Source organism: Rattus rattus, chromosome 2 (assembly GCF_011064425.1).
Source record: "Rattus rattus isolate New Zealand chromosome 2, Rrattus_CSIRO_v1, whole genome shotgun sequence".
Lineage (NCBI taxonomy): Eukaryota > Metazoa > Chordata > Mammalia > Rodentia > Muridae > Rattus > Rattus rattus.
In genome coordinates this window covers 144,020,394-144,045,836 of record NC_046155.1, presented here as the reverse complement: position 1 = coordinate 144,045,836, position 25,443 = coordinate 144,020,394, and the positions used below count along the sequence as shown (strand labels likewise).

General features: G+C 36.9%; 1 protein-coding gene across 2 annotated transcripts in view; it reads right to left on the bottom strand.

Moving 5' to 3' along the window:
- The window catches only part of LOC116894310 (alcohol sulfotransferase A), a 47,395-nt gene extending 23,300 nt beyond the window's left edge, over window positions 1-24,095 (bottom strand). The window contains exons 1-3 of one of the 2 annotated variants that reach the window (XM_032896006.1): window positions 23,905-24,095; window positions 22,664-22,872; window positions 12,518-12,635 (exon numbers count right to left, since the gene is read on the bottom strand). In XM_032896006.1, coding sequence (XP_032751897.1) covers window positions 12,518-12,635; window positions 22,664-22,872; window positions 23,905-24,037 — 460 coding nt within the window. In that variant the 5' untranslated portion in view covers window positions 24,038-24,095. The remainder of the gene's footprint in view (window positions 1-12,517; window positions 12,636-22,663; window positions 22,873-23,904) is intronic. The other variant, XM_032896007.1, reaches the window with a different exon arrangement.
- Window positions 24,096-25,443: the final 1,348 nt, after the last annotated feature.

The window sequence follows — 25,443 nt, the reverse complement described above, 5'->3', positions numbered from 1 at the left end:
ATGATGATAGAGGACCTTAAGAAGAACATAAATAATTCCCTTAAAGAAATATAGGACTACACAGGAAAACAAGTTGAATCCCTTAAAGAGGAAACACAAAAATCCTTTAAAGAATTACAGGAAAACACAGCCAAACAGGAGACAAACTGAACAAAACCATCCAGAATTTAAAAATGGATAAAGTAAAACAATAAAGGAAGCATAAAAGGAAAAACACTGGAGATAGAAAACCTAGGAAACAGAACAGGAAATATAGACGCAAGCATCAACAACAGAATACAAGACATAGATGAGAAATTCTTAGGGTCAAAATATACCATTGAAAACATTGATATAACCATCAAAGATAATACAAATGAAAAAGGCTCCTAACAAAAAGCATCCAGGAAATCAATAAAACAGTGAAAAGACGAAAACTAAGGTTAATAGCTGTAGAAGAGAGTTAACATTCTACATAAAGGGCTAGTAAATATCTTCAACAAAATTATAGAAGAAAATTTCCCTAACGTAAAATAAGAAATGTCCTTAAAACTAACAGAAGTTACAAACCAAATGGATTTAACAGATGTTTATAGAACATTCCATCCTAAAACAAAAGGATATGTATTCTTCTCACCAACTCATGAAACCTTCTCCAAAATTGACCATATAATTCATCACAAAACAGGACTCAACAGATACAGGAAGACATAAGAAACAAAACAAAACAAAACAAAAAAACCATGCATCCTATCAGATCACCACGCACTAAGACTGGTCTTCAATAGCAACAATAATGACAGAAAGCCCACATATACATGGAAGTTTAACAATGTTCTACTCAATGATAACTGGGTCAAGGAAGAAATAAAGAAATTAAAGACTTCTTAGAATTTAATGAAAATGAAGATACACCATTCCCAAACTTATGGGACACAATGAAAGCGGTACTAAGAGGAAAACCCATAGCTTTGAGTGGCTGGGAAAAGAATCAGGAGAGAGCATATGTCAGCAGCTTGACAGCACACCTAAAAGCTCTAGAACAAAAAGAAGCAAATACACCCAGGAGGAGTAGAAGGCAGGAAATAATCAAACTCAGAGCTGAAATCAACCAAATAGAAACAAATAGGATTATACAAAGAATCAACAGAACCAAAAGTTTGTTCTTTAAGAAAATCAACAAGATAGATAAACCTTTAGTCAGACTAACCAGAGGTCACATAGAGTGTATCCAAATTAATAAAATCAGAAATGAAAAGGGAGACATAACAAGAGAATCTGAAGAAATTTTAAAAAAAATCATCAGATTCTACTACAAAAGCCTATGTTCAACAGAACTAGAAAATCAGAGAAAATGGAAATTTTTCTGGACAGATAACAGGTACCAAAGATAGATCAGGAACAAATAAACCATCTAAACAACTTCATAACTCCTAAAGAAATAGAAGCACTCATTAAAAGTCTCCCAACCAAAAACAGCCCAAGTCCAGATGGGTTTAGTGCAGAATTCTATCAGACCTTCATAGAAGACCTCATGCAAATATTGTCCAAATTATTGAACAAAATAAAAACAGATGGAGCACTACCAAATTCCTTCTATGAAGCCACAATTACTCTTATACCAAAACCACACAAAAACCCAATAAAGAAAGAGAACTTCAGACCAATTTCCCTTATGAATATTGACACAAAAATGCTCAATAAAATTCTTGCAAACCAAATTCAAGAACACAACAAAATGATCATCCATCATGATCAAGTAGGCTTCATCCCAGGGATGCAGGGATGGTTTAATATATGAAAATCCATCAATGTAATCCACTATATAAACAAAATCAAAGATAAGAACCACATGATCATTACATTAGATGCCGATAAAGCATTTGACAAAATTCAACACCCTTATATGATAAAAGTCCTGGAAATAACAGGAATTCCAGGTCCATATCTAAACATAGTAAAAGCAATATACAGCAAACCAGTAGCTAACATCAAACTAAATGGAGAGAAACTTGAAGCAATTCCACTAAAACCAGTGACTAGACAAGGCTGCCCACTCTCTCCCTACTTATTTGAAGTCCTAGCCAGAGCAATCAGACAGCAAAAGGAGGACAAAAGGATACAAATTGGAAGGGAAGAAATCAAAATATCACTATTTGCAGATGATATGATAGTGTACTTAAGCGACCCCAAAAGTTCCACCAGAGAACTACTTAACCTGCTAAACAACTTCAGCAAATGTTGCGGTATAAAATTTACTCAAACAAATCAGTAGCCTTCCGCTTTTCAAAGGGAAAACAGGCTAAGAAAGAAATTAAGGAAATGACACCATTTACAATAGTCCCAAATAACATAAAATTATCTTGGTGTGACTTTAACCAAGCAACTGAAAGATCGTAATGACAAGAACTTCAAATCTCTGAAGAAAGAAATTGAAGAAAATCTCAGAAGACGAAAAGATCTCCCATGCTCATGGATTGACAGGATTAATATAGTAAAGATGGCCGTTTTGCCAAAAGCAATCTACAGATTCAATGCAATCCCCATCAAAATTCCTACTCAATTCTTTATAGAGATAGAATGAGCAATTTGCAAGTTCATTTGGAATAACAAAAAACCCAGAATAATGAAAAATATACTTAATAATAAAAGAACTTCTGGGGGAATCACCATCCCCCACTTCAAGCAGTATTACAGAGCAATAGTCATAAATATTGTATGGTATTGGTACAGAGACAGGCTGGTAGATCAGTGGAACAGAATTGGAGACCCATAAATGAACCCACATACCTAAAGTCACTTGATCTTTGACAAAGATGCTAAAACCATCCAATGGCAGAAAGAAAGCATTTTCAACAAATTGTGCTGGTTCAATTGGAGGTCAGAATGTACAAGACTGCAAATTGATCCATTCTTATCACCATGTACAAAACTTAAGTCCAAGTGGATCAATGACCATCACATCAAACCAGATACACTCAAAGTAATAGAAGCAAAAGTGTGTTGAATACGTGAGCACTGGGGGAAATTTCCTGAACAAAACACCAATGGCTCATGCTTTAAGATCAAGAATCAACAAATGAGAATTCATAAAACTGCAGGACTTTTGTTAAGTAAAAGACACTGTAATTAAGACAAAACAGCAACCAACAGGTTGGGAAAAGATATTTACCAATACTACATCTGATGGAGGGCTATTATTCAAAATATACAGAGAACTCAAGAAGTTAGACTCCAGAGAGCCAAATAATCCTTTTAAAAATGGGGTACAGAGCTGAATGAAGCATTCTCAACTGAGGATTACCAATGGCCAAAAAGCACCTAAAGAAATGTTCAAGATCCTTAGTCATTCAGGGAAATGCAAATCAAAACAACCCTGAGATTCCACCTCACAACAGTCATCATGGCTAAGATAAAAAACTCAGGTGACAGCAGATGCTGGCGAGGATGCGGAGAAAGAGAAACACTCCTCCATTGTTGGTGGGATTGCAAATTGTGACAACCACTCTGAAAATCAGTCTGGAGGTTCCTTAGAAAATTGGACATTACACTACTTGAGGTCCCAGCTATACCTCTTTTGGGCATATACCCAAAAGATGCTCTAACATAAAACAAAGACACATGCTCCACTGTGCTCATAGCAGCCTTATTTATAATAGCCAGAAGCTGGAAAGAACCCAGATGCCCTTCAACAGAGGAATGGATTAAAAAAATGTTGTACATATACACAATGGAGTACTTCTGAGCTTCATGAAATACAATGACTTCATGAAATTCATAGGCAAGTAGAATGAACTAGAAAATATCTTCCTGAGTGAGGTTACTGAATCACAGAAAAACACACTTGGTATGAACTCCCTGATAATTGGATATTAGACAAAAAGCTCAAATTACTCAAGATGAAATCCACAGTCCACAGGAAGCTAAAGAAGGAGGATGAGCAAAATGAGGATGTTCCCACTCCTTCTTAAAAGGAGGGAAAATATCCATAGGAGGTGATGTGGAAGCAAAGTCTAGAGCAGTGACTCAAGGAATGGCCATTCAGAGCCTGACCCACATGTGGTCCATATATATACAGCCACCAAAACTAGATAAGTTTGATGAAGCTAAATATGCATGCTGAAAGGAACTGGGTAGAGATCTCTCCTGAGAGACACATACAGAGTCTGTCCAAAACAGAGGTCAATGCTAGCAGCAAACCACCGAACTAAGAAGAGGACCCCCTTGGGGGGAATTAGAGGAAGTATTGAAAGTGGTGAAGCAGCTTGCAGCCCCATAAAAACAACACTGGCAACCAACCAGAGATTCCAGGGACAAAACCACTACTGAAAGACTATACATGGACTGACCCTGGGCTCCAACTGTATATGTAGCAGAGAATAACCTTGTTGGGGCACCAGTGTAAGGGAAAGCCCTTGGTCTTGTCAAGGTTGGACCCCCAGGCAGGGGAACATGGGGGACAATTAGGGGGATATTTAGGGGGAATATGCATACGGGGAGGGGGAGGGGAAGGAATGGGCACTTATGGACAGGAAACTGGGAAGGGGAATAACCTTTGAAATGTAAGTAAAAAAAATATATCTAATAAAAAATTTAAACAACAACAAAAAAACACAGATGCCCATAAACAAACAAGAAGCCTTCAGAACTCAAAATAGTATGGACCAGAAATAAAATTCTTCTCATCACAAAATAGTTAAAACACCAAAGGCACAAAACAAAGAAAGAATATTAAAAGCATTTCAGGAAAAATGTCAAGTAATTTACCTAATTAGACCTATCAGACTCATATCAGACTTCTCACCAGAGAACATAAAAGTTATAAGATCCTGTGCAGAAGTCATAGAGACCCTAAGAGAACACAAACGCCAGCCCAGGCTTGTACATCTGGCAAAATTCTCCATTAACATGAATGGAATAACCAAAATACTCCATGACAAAAGCAAATTTCTACAAAATCTTTCTACAAATCCAGCCCTACAAAGGATAATTGATGGAAAACTCCAACACAAGGAAGGAAACTACACCCTAGTAAAAGCAAAAAAGTAATCTCCTTACAAAGAATCCAAAAGACGAGAGACACACAAACAAAATTCCACCTAAAACAAGAACAAGAACAAAAACAAAAACAAAAATAACAGAAAACAGCAATCATAATTACTTAATATCTCTTAACATCAATCAACTACATTCCCCAATTAAAAAAAACATAGACTAAGAGACTGGATATGTAAAGAGGACCCAGCATTTTGCTGTGTACGGGAAACACACCTTGGTAAGAAAGACGGGCACTACCTCAAAGGAAAAGGCTGGAAAACAAATTTCCCTGCAAATGGGCCAAAGGAAATAGCCAGAGTGGACATTCTAATATTGAATAAAAATCAGCTATCAACCAAATGTTAGCAGAGAACATGAGGGAGGACACTTCATATTCATCAAAGGAAAAATTCACCAAGATGAAGTCTCAAACCTGAATTATTAAACTACAAATGCAAGGGCATCTAGATTCATAAGTGAAAGCTTACTAAATCTCAAAACACTCATTGTACCTCGCACAATAATAGTAGGAGATTTCAATGCCCCACTCTCATCAATGGATAGATCATAGAAACAGAAAATAAACACAGACACAGTGAAACTAACCAAATGGATTTAACAGATATTTATAAAATATTTCATCCTAGATCCAAACAATATACCTTTTTCTCAGCACCTCATATAACCTTCTCCAACATTGACCATATAATTGGTCAAAAAACAGGACTAAACAGATAGAAATAGATTTAAATAATCCCAGTGCAGGGAAATGTCAGACGGTTTTGAATTGGGGTAGTTAGTGAAGAGGAACACCCTCATAGAAGAAGGGGTGGGGATGGGATAGAGGTTTATGTCCAGCAAACCAGGAAAGTGAATAACATTTGAAATGTAAATTAAAAATAGCCAGCAAAAAGAAAGAATACTGGGAATAGGTTGGATTATGCTTTCCTGTTGGATTATTCCGTCACAATAGTAGGCAGTCTGCTATTAGGTTGTCCGTGGGATGATATATTCTTGGGAGAGTATTTGGCAGCAGAGACACTGGGCTGCCACAGAGTTAGGATGTATATTTCTGACATGGTAAAGCCTGCCTTGGGAGATAGATGGGTAGGGAGACTGTTGACAGGATCAGAGAGAGGCCTTCAGCAGTGTTTTATGGGATGGAGCAGAGCGGGAGGAGATGCTTTGCTGTCTGAGATTAATATATCTATCAGATATCTTGGGGCACTGCAGTGCTGGATCTAGTGGGGGTAAAAGGCAGCATTTTATTTTTTTTTAATTTCATAGCAATAGATGGCACCCAATGCTTATATTATTACTCTGGGAGAGAGTGCAAGATGGTGAACAAACCTGCTAGACAAGAATCCACTAGTTGAGAGAAAGTTTTGTTTTCTACATAAGAGAAGACCAGCACCATGTCTAGTCATGTGATGTCTCAAGCAAGGGGATTTAAACATAGAAACAGAAACAAGCAGGGCTGGCAGGGTGTAGGTCTCCTGCTTTATAATAAGTAGTTACAGCTCAGAGAGTTAGAGATAAAAGCTACTTTTTAAAGAAAGTCTTTCAGCATACTCATATACCTTCTAATGTCTCTCCTCAGGAATTTTGGGTTGAAATCCTAGTTAGACAAGCTATGTCTTAATGACAATATTATTAGAATGTGATTCAGTTTGTTTTAAGGAGAGTACAGAGATTACCCAAATTTCATTGGGATTTTCATCTGGAGTTCTGATCTTAGATAGGGAAAAATTAGTCACTGACTTCAAGTAGAGAATTGTGATATTTAAAAGGTATTAGGGTTAAATAAAAATCTGAGGCTCCAGGTAGAGAGCTTGAGAGATCGATATATTTGGGGCAAATGTTCTGGTGTAATAAGTTGATTATTGATATGGGAATTGATAGAAGGTGTTTAATTTGTTTTATGAATTATGGCACTAAAGGACATATGACTCGTTGATGCCAACTAGCGAAGGTTTGTGGTTATTCTTGATACTTACCACAACAGATTCTCTTAACATGTGCTCCATATGAATTTTGGGATAATTTCCTAATGTGAAAAATTAAAAAAAAAAAAAAAAAAAAAAAACAAACTATCAGGCTCATACACTATTGTTTACTTTACTTCCTTTTAAAAAAGTCTTTAATCTTCATAATGGGTGTGACTTTGAGTTTTGTGGTTATATTATTACTCTGGAAGAGAGTGAAAGATACATACTTTCCTGGAATAGACTAAGGAGCACAGTAATCTGGGGGAACAGTTTTGGTTTTGTGTTTTTAAAAAGTGTGATTGGGCTCCTGAATCCTAACAGAGCCATAATGATCAGATTTGAGAGAGGGAGACATCATGAAAAACTAGATACAGGAGAATCAAACAAAAGATATCTCTTTTCTAAACTTCTGTTTGAGAATTATCTTCTACAGTATGTACCTACTTGGATTCCTGGTCTCAAGGACTTTCACATTCATCCAGTTAAGACGCACATCTGATTACAACATTTGCTTAATTCTTCCTACCACCTACCCACAAGGATATCTCAATGCCAATGTACAGCTTGAAAAATTATTGAAGAGTCATTGCTCCAATTCCCTGGAATTTTTGGGAACTGAAAGTGGTTATTCTAAAGTTGTTTTTATGAGGAATTTAGAAATAGTTGTAATTTAACAAGGAGGAATTAGCTAGTTTGAGTTGTACAGTCATACTCTCATTTAATAACTAAGTTAAAATCCTATCTTTGCTTTGCTATAGAATTTATTAGTTAAAAAATTTTAAAAGTAAAAGGTTTAGAGCCAGTCCTTCTATTGATGCCATTACAAACTTCTGAATTGATTACACATGTGAGATATGGGCCGAAGAGCAAATTCATGGCTCTAAGTATGTTAGAATACATTGAAGATAATAAGATAATTAACGGAAAACATTCCAGATTACATTATATAGATAGATGGTTTTTGAAAATGTCAGAAATCCACAAAATATGAGATTTAAAGTTATTCATCTTTTGTTGAGACATATTTTCCCCTAAGATTTGTCCTTTGGCAGATTTAATGAAGAAATTGAGCATCTCAACCTCCAGGTGAGACAAGGCTTTGTGGCTAGGCAACCACTGGACAGAAACCGTCTGTTTTATCTGCAGACTAATACAGTCCAAAATGGGACACCTTATGCAGAATAGTTGGTGACTGATAATCTCTACCAAGCTACAATTGTCAGCCCTTCGAAGTTTCTGCATGTCAAGAGTCTGTCAGTTGTTTTTCGGCCAGAAGGCTGAAGACTTGCATTCACGTATTGCTTACAGAGGACTGTGCTAGTGGAGTTTTGTCTCTACAACCTCTCAGTTCTAGAAGCCATTTTAGGCTTACTATGTCTGTAGATATTTGGTCATTCTCAGATTTCTGACAGGGTTGAAGACGGATTAAAGTCTCATAGTTTATCAGGCTATTTAACTCTGAAAATACATATTTTATTAGAAAGTTATCAGATAGTATACAAACTAGCCAGGATATAACATAGATTTTGAGCCTCTCTTTAGATGTAATCATAACTAAATGTTCTGTTTAACTGATACAGTGTTGAACTCGGTATTAGATATATTTCATGCTTTTAATTACAAAACAATAATACTTGTACTCAGCTTATATTTGAGAGAAAGAGTTTTTTTTAATTAGACAAGAAGGGTGAAATGTAGTATGATGTCATTACACAGGTGAAGGTAAGTACAAGATTGAACGAGGCCTGTCATTGGATGAGAAGGAAGGATGAGCGGGAGAAACGTTTGAGGGAAGAAGAGGAGACTGGAATGGGAAGGTAGAAAACAGCCAAGAAACATGGAAGCGGATGTTAAGAATTCACTCTACTTTTACAAGTTGTTATGAATGTTCTTAAGGGATGGATATGTATAGGGCTTTGCATGTTTAAGGGCAACTATATCTTATTAATTGGATCAGAGGTTATTGTATTGTCTGTTCTTTCTTGTGGTGATTTGAGTTTGGGAAAGTGTCTGGCAACAGAGACACTGGACTGCCACACAGTTGGGATGCATATTTCTGGCATGATGAAGCCTGCCTTGGGAACTAGATGGGTAGAGATATTATTGACAGGCTCAGAGAAAGGACTTTGGAAATGTGTAATGGGATGGAGCAGGGCAGGTAGATGGTTTCCTGACTGAGATTACGATATCTATCTGATATTTTGGGACACTGCAGTGCTTGACCTAGTCAACGTAAAAGACAGTATTTGATTTTACATAATTTTACAGCAACAATTGTCCTTAACAATTACTCAGCTTTGGACACTGTGACCTATACTTCAACCAGCCTTGTAAGACATGCTCACTTATCAATAATGTCTATTGTGTTATGGGGTAAACAGTCATTTCCTGATTGCGATTGAGAAGAGTTTATAGCTAGTCTACATGGTCAAACATCCACTTTGTGGAGGAAATAGACTATAGTGTTGTAGCTGTCATTCTTATTCATATAAATGAACATGATGTGAACATCAAATTATCTTCTATATAGCCATGCCCTTTTTTGCTTATATATCTCTACTGTCAGTTTGATCGAATGATGTTTCTTGCAGTAGGCACGGGTAATTTCAGAGACTCAAAACTAGCCAAAGTGCTAAGAATAAGTGCCCTTTAGTGCTCACCATAAATAAAACATGTATAGCCCGCAATAAAGACTAAAAAAACATCAAGCAAGAAGGCAGGAGAATGACGTAAGAGCATAAAGATGGAGTAGAATCATGTAGAATATTGTCTTCTAAATATGACATGGTCACAGCACTCTTGAACTCATAGCAGTTGTGATTACTGCTCAAGACCTCCAAACAAACTAGGCCTTTCAATATTCTATCAAGGAGATAGGAGGTGCTCCCAAATCCCTACACATTTCTTGAGGATATAGAGGCAGTACCTAGGGTCAGGGATCATGAGACCACCCTCCTCCCAGCATCTATAGGACATTACTGGTTGCTGTTAGAGGAAGATTGTTTTTCAGTAGATAAGGTACCAGTAAGATATCCATGTTCCTGCAAATGACTCCTTGCCTTGGCTCCAGTAAACAATCCTAAGGAAACTCACTGGGTCAAAAACACACATGAAGAAAAGGAATATAAAAGTGGAAAGTAGAGCTAGTTGGGAAAAGAAAAATGATCAGCAAAAATGGGAAAAAGACAAGAAATATAAGTGGGCTACTGCTATCAAAATACCTGCACACATGAATGGAAATATCAATAATATAACCTTTGTTAGATATAATTTATATGTCAGTAGAATTTTTAATAAAAACAAAGTATAAAGAATCCTCTTCCCCACATCTGAAAATATTTTTGAGACAAAAGACATTAGCGTTTGCAATATTTAGAAAGATGCATTTTAACAAAATGGTGGATGGTCAAACTAATGTATAAGAAGCCATTCCAAAAATGACTAAGAAAATACACACATGAGAGTCACAGGAGGAAGAAAATAGCATTTGTTATTTTTTTTTTGTTGCTGTGATACAACACCATGAACAAGACAACTTAAGGAAGAGAGGGGTTGCCTGACAAATTCAGAGACAGATGCTCACAGTGAACTGTTTAACTAAGAACAGGGTACCCAATGGAGGAGTCAGAGAAAGAACTGAAGATGCTAAAGGGGTTTACAACCCCATAAGATGATCAATATCAACCAACCAGAACCACAGAACTTCTAGGGACTAAACCACCATCCCACGCATACAAATGAATAGACCCAAGATACCAGCCACATATGTAGCAGAGGATGGCCTTGTCAGGTATCAATGAGAGGAGAGGTCCTTGGTTCTTTCAAGGCTTGATGCCTCAATGTAGGGGAATGTCAAGGCAGGGAGGTGGGAGGGACTGGGAAAGTGGGTGGGAGAACATCCTCATAGAAACAAGGGGAGATTGTGGGTTTCTGGAGTAGAAACCAGGAAAGGGGATAACATTTGAAATGTAAATATAAATATGCCACAAAAATAAATTTTAAAAAGGAAGAGAGAGCTTGCTTATTGAAGGTAGAGCTCTAGGAACAGGATGCTGGGATTTCATTGCCTCAACTACAAAGCAAGAAGTGAAGGAGTTCACCAGAAGTAACTTAAGGGTTGAACCTCTCAAAGCCCACCTGGAATGGAATACTTCCTCCAACAAGGCTGTGCCTCATAAACTATCCATAAAAGTACCACAACTGGGAACCAAGTGCTCAAATACGGGAGACTATGTGGAGAATTTCTTATTCAGATGATGACTAATGTCATTATCTAAGTTAGATCTGGAAAGACAAGTTAAGCCAAATGGTCCTGAAATGATATGTCATGGGGCAAGCTGAGGCTGTGCCCTTTTCTTTGCTGGTATGTGAGAACAGAAAGATTTGAAATGATGATGAGACTTGGGCCTACAGGGTGGTTGAATGTACAGATAAAATGGAGCCTACATAAGATACTAATGGGCTAGAGATGTAGGCCAGTTAGGTAACACACATGAAATTTGGGCTTTGAGCCCCAGTAGCAAATAAATAGGGTATGCAGTAGATGCTTATAGTGCTAGAAATCAAGAGGTAGCAGAAAGAAGCGCCAAGGTTTAAGGTCATCCCTGACTATATAGACAGATCAAGGCCAACCTAAGCAATAGGGGTGACTCTATCTGAGGGCTGACTCTTAACAGTTCGTTTATGGAACCTGAATTGCTGATCCCTGTAGCTAGGTAGGACTTCCAGTGCAGGGATAAAAATAGCAATCCACTCACAAAACTTTGGCCCCAAATGTACAATGCCTACAAGATGTGCACTAACAGAGTTGCTGCAGAGACAGGGAGAATTTCAATCAATGACTGACGACAATTGAGATACACCATAGGCATAAATAATCGCTGGAACTATTAAATGCTCTGATATGCCTGCAGGCAGGTGTCTAGAATAACTGTACTCTGAGAAACCCCACTTAGCAGCTAACTAAAACACATATACAAATCCACAGCCAAACCTTAGATAGAGGTTTGGGAGTCTTGTGGGAGAGTTGGGGAAAGGAGTGAGGGATGCAAAGAGAATAAGAACTCCAGAGGAAGATCAAAAGAGTCAACTATGTTGGACCTTTGGGCACTATCAGAGACTGAAAAACAAACCCAAAATGGTTGCATGAGCTAGACCTAGGGGATCTTTACACACATATCTGGTTGGTCTTCACACAGGTCCCTCAAAAACTGGAGCCAGGTCTGTCCCTGAATCTGTTTCTTGTCTGTAGAACTCATTTTCCTAACTGGGCCACCTTGTTGGGCCTCAGTGGGAGAGGATGTATCTAGTGCTGCAGATATTGATGTGCAATGATGAGAAGATAGCCTGGGTGCTCCTACATCTCCTCAGAATAAGAGAGATGGGAAAAGGAGCTGTTGGCATTGAGAAGAGAGGTGTGCTGGATATTGGGATATAATATGAATAAATTAATTAATTAATGAAGCAAATGTCTCTGAGTTTCCCTCATCTCCTATATTTCACAGAATACTCACCATTTCCTTTGAGGAACCATTCAACATAAGTTCCCAGTGAGTCTGGCTTCTTCGCAAGAATTGAATTGCCCCAGAAATAATAACCAGAAACAAGAACATCTCTGATGAGATAGATCACCTTAAATGGAAATACGCAAGTGAAGGTCAATAATCATTGCTCATATTTAACTGACATAATTTCTATGAAACGTCAGTCAACTAAACATGGGTTTCTAAAAACATTTATTCCTTTTATATGGACAAGACATATACATGAGTGAAAACAATTTATAATTATAATTCGCTTTTTCTAATTTTATTTGATTTGTAAAAATGGAACAACAATGACTAGTTTATTAACAATATAAAAATAAAACCCTAAACCAGACTGATTGAACAATTGTAAAGTTAAGGTAATAATTGGTTGTTCAACAACAAATGTCCAGCCCTTGAAATATACATACAAGTAGCATTATACTGTCTGAGAAGATTTAGGAATATATACATTTATTTAGAAATATATTAATTATATATTTTTAAATTTTGCATATATATGCATATATGTATATTACAGATATGTACATAGGGATGGATACCAGGGATGCAAGAATCTCTGATTGATGAGGAGCAGGGTCTCCTTCCAGTTTTAACCTGCACCCAGAGCATACCTGGAGTGCTGGCTCTGTACTAACTCCTATAAAACCCAAAGGACGTTCGCTGCCCAGGTGATCTGAAATGCCCAGGAACACAGGATCACAGAGAAAACTTGACTTCAATGAGATCAGACACACCCAGGAACACTAGAGTTTTGACACACTCAAGGTCACAGTTGAGGTGACAACAAATTTCTCAACAACCTGCAAAATTGGGACCCCCACAGGAACCAGGGAAATATAAATGCTGCCCAGCCAGAGACACAGGTTCCTTCTTGCTTGCACCTGTGCCAGGAATTAAACTAGGGCTCTGAGTCTTTACTCATTCATGCATCACCCAGAGAAAGCTTGACTCCCAGGAGCTCTAACACAACAGGACCTCAGGACCTTTGTCACATCAGGATTTCAGGATCTCTGAGGCAGCTTGAATACCAGGAGCTCTGACACACCCAGGATCTCAGAATCACAGGATCACAGGATTACAGGATCACAACATCAGAGAGACATCTGGATTCTGAGGAGTTCTGAAACAACCAGGATCACAAGAGGGACAAGCTCAAGTCAGGGACAGAAACAGCAGGTAGCACTAAAAGTAAGCAGATAGTGAAAGGCAATCACAAGAATATAAGCAGCAGAAACCAAGGGTACCTGGCATCATCAGAACTGAGAACACCCATTACAGCAAGTCCTGGATGCATCATCACAGCAGAAAAGCAAGATTCAGATTTAAAATCTTATCTCATGAGGATGATAAGGTACTTTAAGAAGGGTATAATTAATTCCTTTAGAGAAATGCAGGAGAACACAGGTAAACAAAACAGGTAAAAGTCATTAAAGAGGAAACACAAAAATCCCTTTAAGAATTAGAAGAACACAAAAGCAAAAAAGGTGAATGGATTGAACAAAACAATATAGGATCTAAAACTGAAAATAGAAACAATAAGGAAATCACAAAGAAAAACAACCCTGGAGATAGAAAACATAGGAAAGAAATCAGGAGACAAGAGATCAGCAAGCCTCACCAACAGAATACAAGAGATAGAAGGGAGAATCTCAGGTGCAGAAGATACCATAGAAAACATTGGAATAACAGTCAAATAAAATGAAAAAATGCAAAAAAAACCCCTCATAAACCAAAACATCCAGGAAATCCAAGACAAAATGAGAAAACCAAACCTAAGTATAATAGATATAGAAGAGAGTGAAGATTCCCAACTTATAGGTCCAGTAAATATCGTCAACAAAATTAAAGAGGAAAAATTCCCTAACATAAAGAAAGAGGTACCCATGAACATAAAAGAAGCATACAAAACTCCAGAAAGATTGGAATAGAAAAGAAACTCCTTCTGTCACATAATAATAAAAACACAAAATGCACAAAATGAAGAATATTAAAAATAGTAAGGAAAAATTCAAGTGACATATAAAGGCAGACCTATCAGAATTATACCAGATTTCTTCAAAGAGGTTCTAAAAGCCAGAAGATCCTGATCAGAGTTCATTCAAACCCTAAGAGAACAAAAATATCAGCACTGGCTACTATATCTTGCAAAACTCTCAATTAACATAGATAGAGGAAACAAAGTATTCAATGACAAAAACAGACTTATACAAAATCTTTCCACAAATGAATTTCTACAATGGATAAGAGATGTAAAATCCAACACAAGGAGGGAAACTACATCTTAGAAAAAGCAAAAAAGTAACCTTCTTTCAACAAACACAAATAAGAGAGCCACACAAACATATTTCCACCTCTAACAACAAAAATAACCAGAAGCCACACTTTTCCTTAATATAGCTTAACATCAATGGACTAAATTCCTCAATAAAAAAGACATAGACTCACAAGACAGGTCAAAATGAACCAGCATTGTGCTGCATATATGTGACAGACCTCAGTGACAATAACAGACACTACCTCAAAGTAAAAGACTGAATTTTTTTCAAGAAAATGGTCACATGGAAGAAGCTGAGGTAGATATTCCAAAATCAAATAAAATCGACTTTCAACCAAAAGTTATTTAAAAAAAAGATAAGAAAGTTCATACTTGTCAAAGAAAAAAATCTACCCAGATGATCTCTCAATACTGAATATCTAAGCTCCAAATGCAAGGACATCTACATTCATAAAAGAAACGTTACTAAAGCTCAAACCACACATTACACCTTACACAATAATAGTGGGATATTTCTATACCCCACTTTCATTAATGGACAGATTATGGAAACAGAATCTAAACTGAGACACAGAGAAACTAAAAGAAGTTATGAACCAAATGAATTTAACAAATATTCATAGAATATTTCATCCTTAAACAAAAGAATATACCATCTTTGCACCTCATATTACCTTCTTCAAAATTGAAAATACACCTGGTCACAAAGGGGGCCTCAACAGATACAAGGAGTTTAAAATAATCCCATGCATCCTAACAGATAACCATGTCCAAGGGCTAGACTTCAACCACAAGAAAAACAACAGAAAGCCCATATATACATGAAAGCTGGATCAATGATAATTTGGTCAAGGAAGAACTAAATTCAAGACTATTTAGAATTACAAGCAATTGAAGGCACAACAAACCTTAAATTCTGAGACACAATGAAAACAATGCTAAGAAGAAAACTCAAAGCCCTCAGTGCCAAAAAACAAAAACAAACAAACAATGAAAAACCTGGACAGATCATACACTAACAACTTAACAGCACACATTAAAGTTCTAGGACAAAAAGAAGCAAATACACCTAAGTGGAAATAATACCATGAAGGAATATTCAAATTCAAGGATGAAATCAGCCAAGTAGATATTAAAAGATATATACAAAGAAGCAACAAATCCAGGAGATAGTACTTTAAGAAAATCAACAAGATAGATAAACCCTAAGCGAGATTAACAGAAGGCAGAGAGGAAAGTATCTAAATTAACAAAATCAGAAATGAAATTATAGACATAACAAAAAAACCTGAGGGAATTAAAATATCATCAGATACTACTACATAGGCCTATACTTAAAAAAAAAACAAATAATCTGGATGAAATGGACAAGTTTCTACACAAATACCAAATATAAAGTTAAATCAGGATCAGATAAACCACCTAAACAGTTCCATAAGCCTAAAGAAATAAGATAAATCATTAAAAGTCTTCCAACCAAATAAAGCCCAGGACCAGAAGATTTTAATGTAGAATTCTACCAGATTGTTAATGAAGACCTAACACCAATACTCTTCAAAGTATTCCACAATATAGAAACAGAAGGAGCACTAATCAATTTTTTCTATGAAGCCATAATATCACTTATATCTAAACCATACAAACCCCATTAAAAAAAGAGAACTTCAGACCAATTTTCCATATGAATATCAATGCAAAAATACTCAATAAAATTCTAGAAATCTGATTCCGATTAGACATCAAAATGATCATTCAACATGATCAAGCAGGCTTCATCCTAGGGATGCAGGGATGGTTCAATATACAGAAATACATTAACATAATCTATTATATAAGTGAATTCAAGGAAAAAACATATGATCATCTTATTTGATGTGGAGAAAGCATTTGACCAAAATCCACAACCCTTCATAGTAAAACGTTTGGAAAGATTGCATATTCAAGGCCTATGCATAAACATAGTAAAAGTAAAACTAGTAGCAAACTAGTAGCAAACATCAAACTAAATGGAGAGAAACTTGAAACAATCCCACTAAAATCAGACCTAGACAAGGCTGCTCATTCTCTCCCTACATAGTCATTATTATACCTGAAGTCCTAGCCAGAACAATTAAACGTCAAAAAAAGGGGTAAAAGGGATACAAATTTGAAAGGAAGAAGTGAAAATATCACTATGTGAAGATTATATGATAGTATACTTTTTTCTTTTCTTTTTTTTTTTTTCAGAGCTGGGGACCGAAACCAGGGCCTTGCGATTGCTAGGCAAGTGCTCTACCACTGAGCTAAATCCCCAACCCCATATGATAGTATACTTAAGTAACCCCCAAAATTCCACAGAACTAAAGCTGATAAACAACTTCAGCAGAGTGTCTGGATATAAACTTAACTCAAACAAGACAGTGACCATCTTCTACTCAAAGTATAACAGGTTGAGAAAGAAATTAGGGAAACAACACCATTCACAATAGTCACAAATAATATAAAAACTATTATGGATTTTCATTTAACCAAAGAGTTGGCTTCTCTGCACTCCAAATGAAAGGACATCAAAACAGCCAGAATGCCTGCTGTGGAAATGTGTCTCTGAAATCTCTATTTTGTGCTCTTTCTCGAGAAATATCAAGTCCTCCCTGCACAGACACCTGGGAAGTTGGGATGTTAACTGCCAAGGAACTGCGTGACAAAAAAGCTGAATGAAAAGGGCAGAAAGAGGCTCCATGTGGATAAGCAGGCAAAAGCAGTGTGAGCCTCATTTCAGGCATCTACTGGGAGCTTGAATGAGGACATTCAAAACCTTGCAGGTGACATTTTCCCTGCCCTGTCCTTTGCAAAAGTCCCCTTTGAAGAGAGGCAAATGGCAAAAAACCTGTTTCTAAAGGCCTTTCTTGCAGCCTTCAGATTTTATGTATTCAGATTGGGCTGAAAATTATCAAGCTACTCACCAGCCCTTTCAGTGGCTTCCCAAATGGGCCACCTTTCAAAGAAATAATTGGAGACTGGCTGGGAAAGGAGCAGGCACTCAAGAACTCTATGAATGACTGAGTGAGATGAATGAATGTGTGAGGGAGTGAATGAAAAGACCCTAACTCCTGAGTCTAAATCCCCAAGGAAGTGCATTTCCTCAGGAACTATTTCATCTCAATTTGCCAAAAAAAGGATAGTTCATAAAAAAAAAAAAATTCAAGCTTATAAAAAGTAGTTTATTTCAGACAAACCCATTACAAGAAAAAAAAAAAAGATTATTTTTTCCTGTCCTTTTTCTGAGCCTTTGAATCTCTTGTTCAAATGAAATCAGGCCTTGGCCCAGTTTTTGTTAACACTTAATTGATCTGAATGATTAATATTTACCTTAAGGGGACTCGAGACCCCAAAGATGAAATGAATACTCTTTGTCATTTTGTAAATCCATTTCTTGATTTTGTACAAAACAGTTTTGGCTTCTTCTTTCTATATATTGTAATTTAAGCTATCCATGAGGTCCACAGGAAAAGTTCAATATATGAAAACATTTCAAATATATCAATTTCCATATGAAACTTCCTTTATATATTGAAAAAATCCCTTTAACCTGCAATTTGTGCTTTCTCATTCTTGGTCAGAGAAGCTTATTTTTTATATATTTTATATTTTTATATGGTAATATAATTATTAAACAAATAGCTCCTTAAATTCACTGCCTCCTTTCCCTGTTAAGATTTGCATATTTATTTATATACACATGTATTCCCAAAACCTACTTCCATATCCTGGTACTTTGCATTTACATCTTCATGATGAGCGCAATTCTCATGAACTATGGAGGATACTGAGTTATAGTTAACACCTGAAAAAAACTATGACAATCTGTAGGACAAAGATTTCATTGAAGAAAATCAAAATAAGTTAAATCTAAACATTTGAAGACAATACTTGAAACACAGGATAACTTGATGCTAGATTTTATTTTGCTTTTCATTTGTTGCAATACTTTGGTGATTTTCCTTAGTTGGTTTTGTTTTGTCATTATTATTTTTGATACTATTTTTTACTGTATATCTTTGGCTGGTCTGGAGCTCACTCTGTTGACAAGACTGCCCTTGAACTCGCAGAGATCACGTACGTTTGCTTCCTGAGTGCTATGAGTAAAGGCCTGTACCAGTAAGACTGGTTCAAAATAACGATTTTAAAATATGATTTCCAAAAAGGACTATAAAACTGCCTACAAGTTTAATTGTAATGTGGACATCTGCTCAAAATGTAATCTAAGAGAAAGTTAAGCACATTTACACTCAAATAAGAAAAAGAATATGCCAAATAGTTTGCCTTCAAGAGCAATGCAACTATATGGTAACAAACACAAAAACTATTCATAGCCACAGAATTAAGTTAAACTCTAAGAGGGAGAGGGGTATTAGGAGCAGCTGCTAAGAAATAAGGCTATGGTGATCACTACTAGCACCAGGGTCTCCCTGACTTCAGATGGGTTATCTGGGGAGCACCCACTTTCTGTCCAGTACTACACTACTTTTCACCTCTCTCACTTCCTCTGCCAACTCAGGGTCACACAACCATTGCTCTTGAGAAAGGTTTAGATCACACTCACTGAGGACAAGGATGCTGGCCATCTTTCTTAGACTCCTGAGAATTGCTGAAGTGGGGGAAAGCAGGCTCAACAGGAGTCCTGAAAGAGTAGAGAGGTTGATGGTATGCCTGTGAATGTACAGTGCACGGTAGGTTTGGCTAAAGGAGTCCTGCACCACTGCAGGAGGTGGGGGCAGCATGACTCCTCTCCTCTGGCCTCTGGGTTGGGCTGTCTATGCATGGTAGGACTGTGCCATCCCTGCTGAAAATAACTGTTTCAAACAAGTGCCAATTTTCCTGCTGTGCTAACAATAGCTAAGTGATGCAGTGGACCAGGCAAGGAAGCTGTTCTGGGCTCAATCTCCATCTTCAACACTGACAGTTTGCTGCATCAACTTACCTTCGAAGTCACGAAGCATCAGAGGATTAGCTAGTAAAGGCAAGGCATTTTCTCACTCATTACAACCTGCTCTATAAAATGTCCAGAGATACAAGGAGTACTGTTTTCACCATTAAAAAAATAATAATAATAATATAAAAACTGTGGTGTGATTCCAACCAAGCAAGGGAAAGATCTTTATGACAAGAATTTCAAATCTTTGAAGAAAGAAATTAAAGAAAACCTCAAGAGATAGGAAATCACCCATGTTAATTGATCGGCAGGATTAATATTTTTAAAATGGCCATCTTGTCAAAAGCAATCTACAGATTCAGTGAAATCTCCACCAAAATCCCAACTCAATTCTTCACAAAGTTAGAAAGAGCAATTTGCCCATTCATTTGGAATAACAAAAAACAAAAAACAAAAAACAAAACAAACAAACAAACAAAAAACCAGGAAAACAGAAACTATTCTGAACAATAAAATACCTTTTTCAGGAATCACAATCCCTAACTTCAAGTTGTATTAGAGAGAAATAGTGATAAAACCTGCATGGTATTGGTACAGAGACAGTCAGGTAGATAAATGTAATAGAATTGAAGAGGCAGAAATGAACTCACATACCTATGGCCACTTGATACTTCACAAGGAGTTAGAAACATCCAGTAGTGAAAAGAAAGCATTTCCACCAGAGGGTGGTGCTGCTTCAACTGGAGGAGGTCAGCATATAGAAGAAACCAAATTGACCCAGTCTTCAGATGCTCTTCGACAGAGGAATGGATACAGAAAATGTGGTACATTGAAACTATGGTGTACTACTCAGCTATTAAATACAGTGAAATTCACAGGCTAATGGTTTGAACTAGAAAATAACATCCTGAGTGAGATAACTCAATCACAAAAAAAAAACACGCACATCTGCACATGATATGGACTCTCTGATAAGTGGATATTAGCCCCAAAGTTCAGAATACCCAAGATACAATTCACCATGACCACATGAAGCTCAAGAAGAAGGAAGACCAAAATCTGGATGCTTCAGTCCTTCTTCAAAGTGGGAACAAAATACTCACTGGAGGACATGTGGAACATAGACTGAAAGAAAGTTTATCCAGAGACTACCCCACATTGAGATCCATCCCCTATACAGTCACGAAACCTAGACAGTATTGTGGATGCCAAGAAGTGCATGCTGACAGGAGCCTGATATAGCTGTCTCCTCAGAGGCTCTGCCAGAGCCTGACAAATAAAGAAGCAGATGCTTAAAACAAACCATTGGAATGAGAATACAGTCCCCAGTAGAGAAGTTAGAGAAAGGACTGAAGGAGCTGAAAGGATTGACAATCATATAGGAAGAACAACAATATCAGTCATCCAGACAGGTCAGAGATCCCACGGACTCTGAGATCCCACCAGAGAGTACACGTGGAGCGACCCATGACTCCAGCCACATATGTAGCAGAGGATGTCACTGTAGGGAGGGCATAAGTGGAAGAAAAGGCCCTTGGTTTGTTGAATGTTCAATGCTCCAGTGTAATGGAATATTAGGACAGGGAGGGAGGGACCGTATGAGTGGGTGGAGGAGCACTATCATAGAAGCAGAGGGAGGGGTGATGGGAGTGGGTTTTTCCGAGTAGAAATCAGCAAAAGGGATAACATTTGAAATGTAAATAAAGAAAATATCCAATAAAAGAAAAGGGAAAAAAAGAAATGAAGATATATATCAATGTAGGAATATATAAATAAAGGAATATATTTAGGAATATATATGCATATGTATATGTTTATGTACATGTGTGTGTGAATCTATCTATATCCATATATATACATATATATACACATATATATGTGTGTATGTGTGTGTATCTATCTCTATCCATATATATATGTGTGTGTATTTATCTATATCCATTTATACATATGTGTATGTGTGTGTGGTGTGTGTGTGCATGTGTGTGTGTGTGCATATGCAACCTGAATTAATTAAAAAACAAATATTAGAAAGATAGAAAGGAGGGAATATGTCAGTGTTTTTGGGAGGAGAAGGGGGAAATGGGAAATGATGTATATAACTATATTTCATTATTATATTTTAAACATAAAAGAAATAAATTAAAATAATTATTCTTCATAATTCTGTACCAATTATCCTAGAACTCATCTCTTTAAGCTCAATTCCCTAGCCAATAATTTTACCAAATCCAGATAAGATAAATGCATATATTTGAATGGTCACAAATCCATTATCATATTTTAATGAGAGATAATTCTAAGTTTGTCTATGTAGTTTCAGCAAAAACTATTTATAGATTCTATGGCAGAGGGACTTACAGAAAAATCTTTCTTACTAACTAGGAGCTATGATAGATTAGAATGTGGATATGTGTGATTTCTTGTGGTCATTCTCCTTCAGTTCCACGGGAGATTCCAGAGGTTACTAATCTCAGTGGGCAGACAGACACAGCATGACACTCTGTGTACAACTGATCTTTGAAAATTGATGCTTTGTCAGGCTGCCTCCCCTATGAACAACTGTGTCTTCAGTGATTTACCCACACAGAACTTGGGGTATATGGTATAACTGGTTCATTGACTTTGATGACAATACAGTAATATTGCACTGTACACTAAAGTTTGAACACTGCTTGTCTTGTATATGTATTTTCTGAATCTTCTAGTGTGATATTTCACTTTCTTTCTTAAAACTACCCAAGATCACTGTGTAACGGTCCACATCTTGATACTCTAATGTAGTCTGATGTGGAGAAACATCAGCATCACCTAGTGCATGAGAATCCCACCTTCATACTTCTGTAAGAGCTTCAAATTCTGTCAGGATAAAATAAGTTCAAAGAATGTGAGTGAAAGAAAATCTCAACCATTGGACACTGACCTTGGCCTTGGAACTGAAGAGAGACTTGGAGAAAAGATGCATGGGAAGATGGGAGGTCATGAGCCATGGTCCTTTCTTTTTGATTAATATATCATATCCTATATCAGTCTCTATCCAGGGTGAGCGATCCCAGATGGGCAGAGATTGGGTCCACTTGGGATCTCCCTTGGTCTGAATCAAGCAGACAATCTCAACCAGCCAGTTCGTTCCTGAATAAAAAGAGTCACTCATTTCAACAGTACTTGAAAAAAAGCCTCAAGTAGAATATATACCCATAAAATTTAAAGTGTTGCCCACTTTCAAGCACATAGACAAGTGTTCACAATGTTCACATTGTGTAAGTACAAAGTATATTCACTCAACATTAATTTTAAGACTTCATTTTACAAAACTGAGACCCTATACACACTAAACACCAAACTGGCAATGGACTATCTCCTCCAGCTCTGGGCTACCATCATTCTACATTCTTGTGGAGTGAGTTTGACTTTTCCAGATATTTCACAGTGATGAAGTCATAGCATCTGTCCTCTAAGACTACTTTTCTGATTTAATTCATTGCCATTGAAATGCAACAATGCTGCAGTGTATGACTGAGTACTTCTTTTTAGGTGAATTAATTCCCTCATGTATATTTACCACACAGTTACATTTGGATTTATGTGTTCATTTGTTATTGTCTGGTTGTCTTTTCCTGGATTCCCACTGTTTTTAGATTTTTCTGTGTCATTTTGATTTCAATGTCAGCAGTCTAATACTTACCCTAGTTCTGTGCTTCTTCCACAGTGCAAACATCCGTTACCCAAATCATCATAATGCCACTTTTTGATTGCTTGAGTTTTTAGACTCCAGTTCCTGGACAAGGTCCGTGTTAATTCTACATGGCACTTTCCTCTCCTCCACATATCCTCACATACAGCCCTTTATCTCTTGATGCTCTTTCTTCTCTTTATTCTCATCACTCTCCCTCTTCTTCTATCTCTTCACCACAAATAAAGATAAATTTGAGATTCTGACTCAGGGTATACTCTCATTGTTCTAGTGCCATAGCTGATCACCTTTCCTCACATAAGTCATATGTAAAGTCTTTCTCTGTGTGGAACATACACAAATCTCCATTCCCACAAACTTTTTTAAACATTGGATATGTAGAGCACGCCACTCCTCACCCACAATAAATGAGGACCAAAGCCCTAACCTCCCTTATACAATTCAGAATCAGTCTTACTGACAGTCCTTACCTGACTTGGGATAAGTCAATAGGATCAAATCTTCTTCTTTCACCACAAACTTATTACAAACATTTTGCAAAGTTTCTTTTGGAACCCCAAAGGCAGGAAAAGGTATTCCTTCAAACCAAGTATAGTCTGACATTATAAATAGCTCTGTGTAGGTGCTGTTAGGATTCCAGCCCTTGCCCACTGTTCAGCTTATAGCAAATGCTGAGAGGTAAGATTTATAGTAGAGTTAAAAAAATCATTAACATTCTCTAGTCTGTTGTGAAACTAACTACTGATAGGAATAAATAAATATTGTAACACACAGTCAAAGGTTATTGTATTGAGCAATTTCAACTCACACAAAGAACATTCTGCAGCATTTGTGAGCCCAAGTTCATGACCCCCAAACAGAAACTCAGTAAGAAGTAATAGGACCTAAAACTGCAGGACAATTTAAAATGTCTTCTAATGCAATTTAGCTTTCAGAATGATTTTAAATATGCAGAAAAGTGACAGAGATCATACAGAAACTTTCCGTGACAATTTTTTAAATTGTAGGTACTTTTGAGAAACTCGTGGTACATTAGCAGCCTTTCTTCTTCCCCTCAAAGCCCTCCCTTCATTACTTACACTATGATCTCTTCTTCAATATTTTTGCTCTTTATATATATATATACACATATGTAGTCAACCTTCTGAGTCCATTCAGTTGCTCTTATATGTTGAAGAGTGTGGTTGAAATTGGAAAATTAATGTGGGATTTCATCTTCAGGCACAAATTATTCTCCATCTCTTAGCAGCCATTGATATGATGTATTTCTTCTTCTAGAGTATAAACTTACAGAATTTTCCCTTGCCTCCTTGTTATGCCTAATAGTGCTATTTTGCTGGTTTGTTTGAATAACTATACTGTTAAGAGTTCCTGTGTCTATTTTCTCTGTTTCGTCTAAGAGAGACACATTCTACCAACAGAAATCTTGGGGCACTGGAGGATTTCTATACACTCCTCTGTGATGTTTTCCATGAGTCCTAGGTTTAAATGACGTGTTGAAGACATACCACTTAGGGTTGGGCACCTTACTGTCAATTATTACCTACATTTTAGCCCACTGTGAATCTATGGAAGAGTCCCCATATGTTGTTAAAAGAAGAATCTTTAACAAGGGATGAGAAACAAATTTACCTGTGCATATAAGAACACATATTTAAAAAAGAACTGGAAATTATACTGGTTTAGGGATCTGATAGCAGTAAGCTTCTTTGTTATTTGCCCTTCACACACCAGGTGGTTGCCTACATTTATAAGATAAGACATAACTTCCCCCTTCTTTAAAAATATTTTATTGTATTTTAATTTAATATTTATTATTTACATTTCAAATCTTATTCCTTTCCCAGTTTCCCTTCCATAAGCCACAATCCCATCCTGCCACACTTCTTATATGAAGGTGTTCCCACTCCTCAACCAACCTCCCTCCCAGTCTTTCTGCCCTGATTTTCTCCTGTTTGGGTGTCCAGCCATGACAGGACCAAGGGCTTCTCTTCCCATCCGTGTCCAAA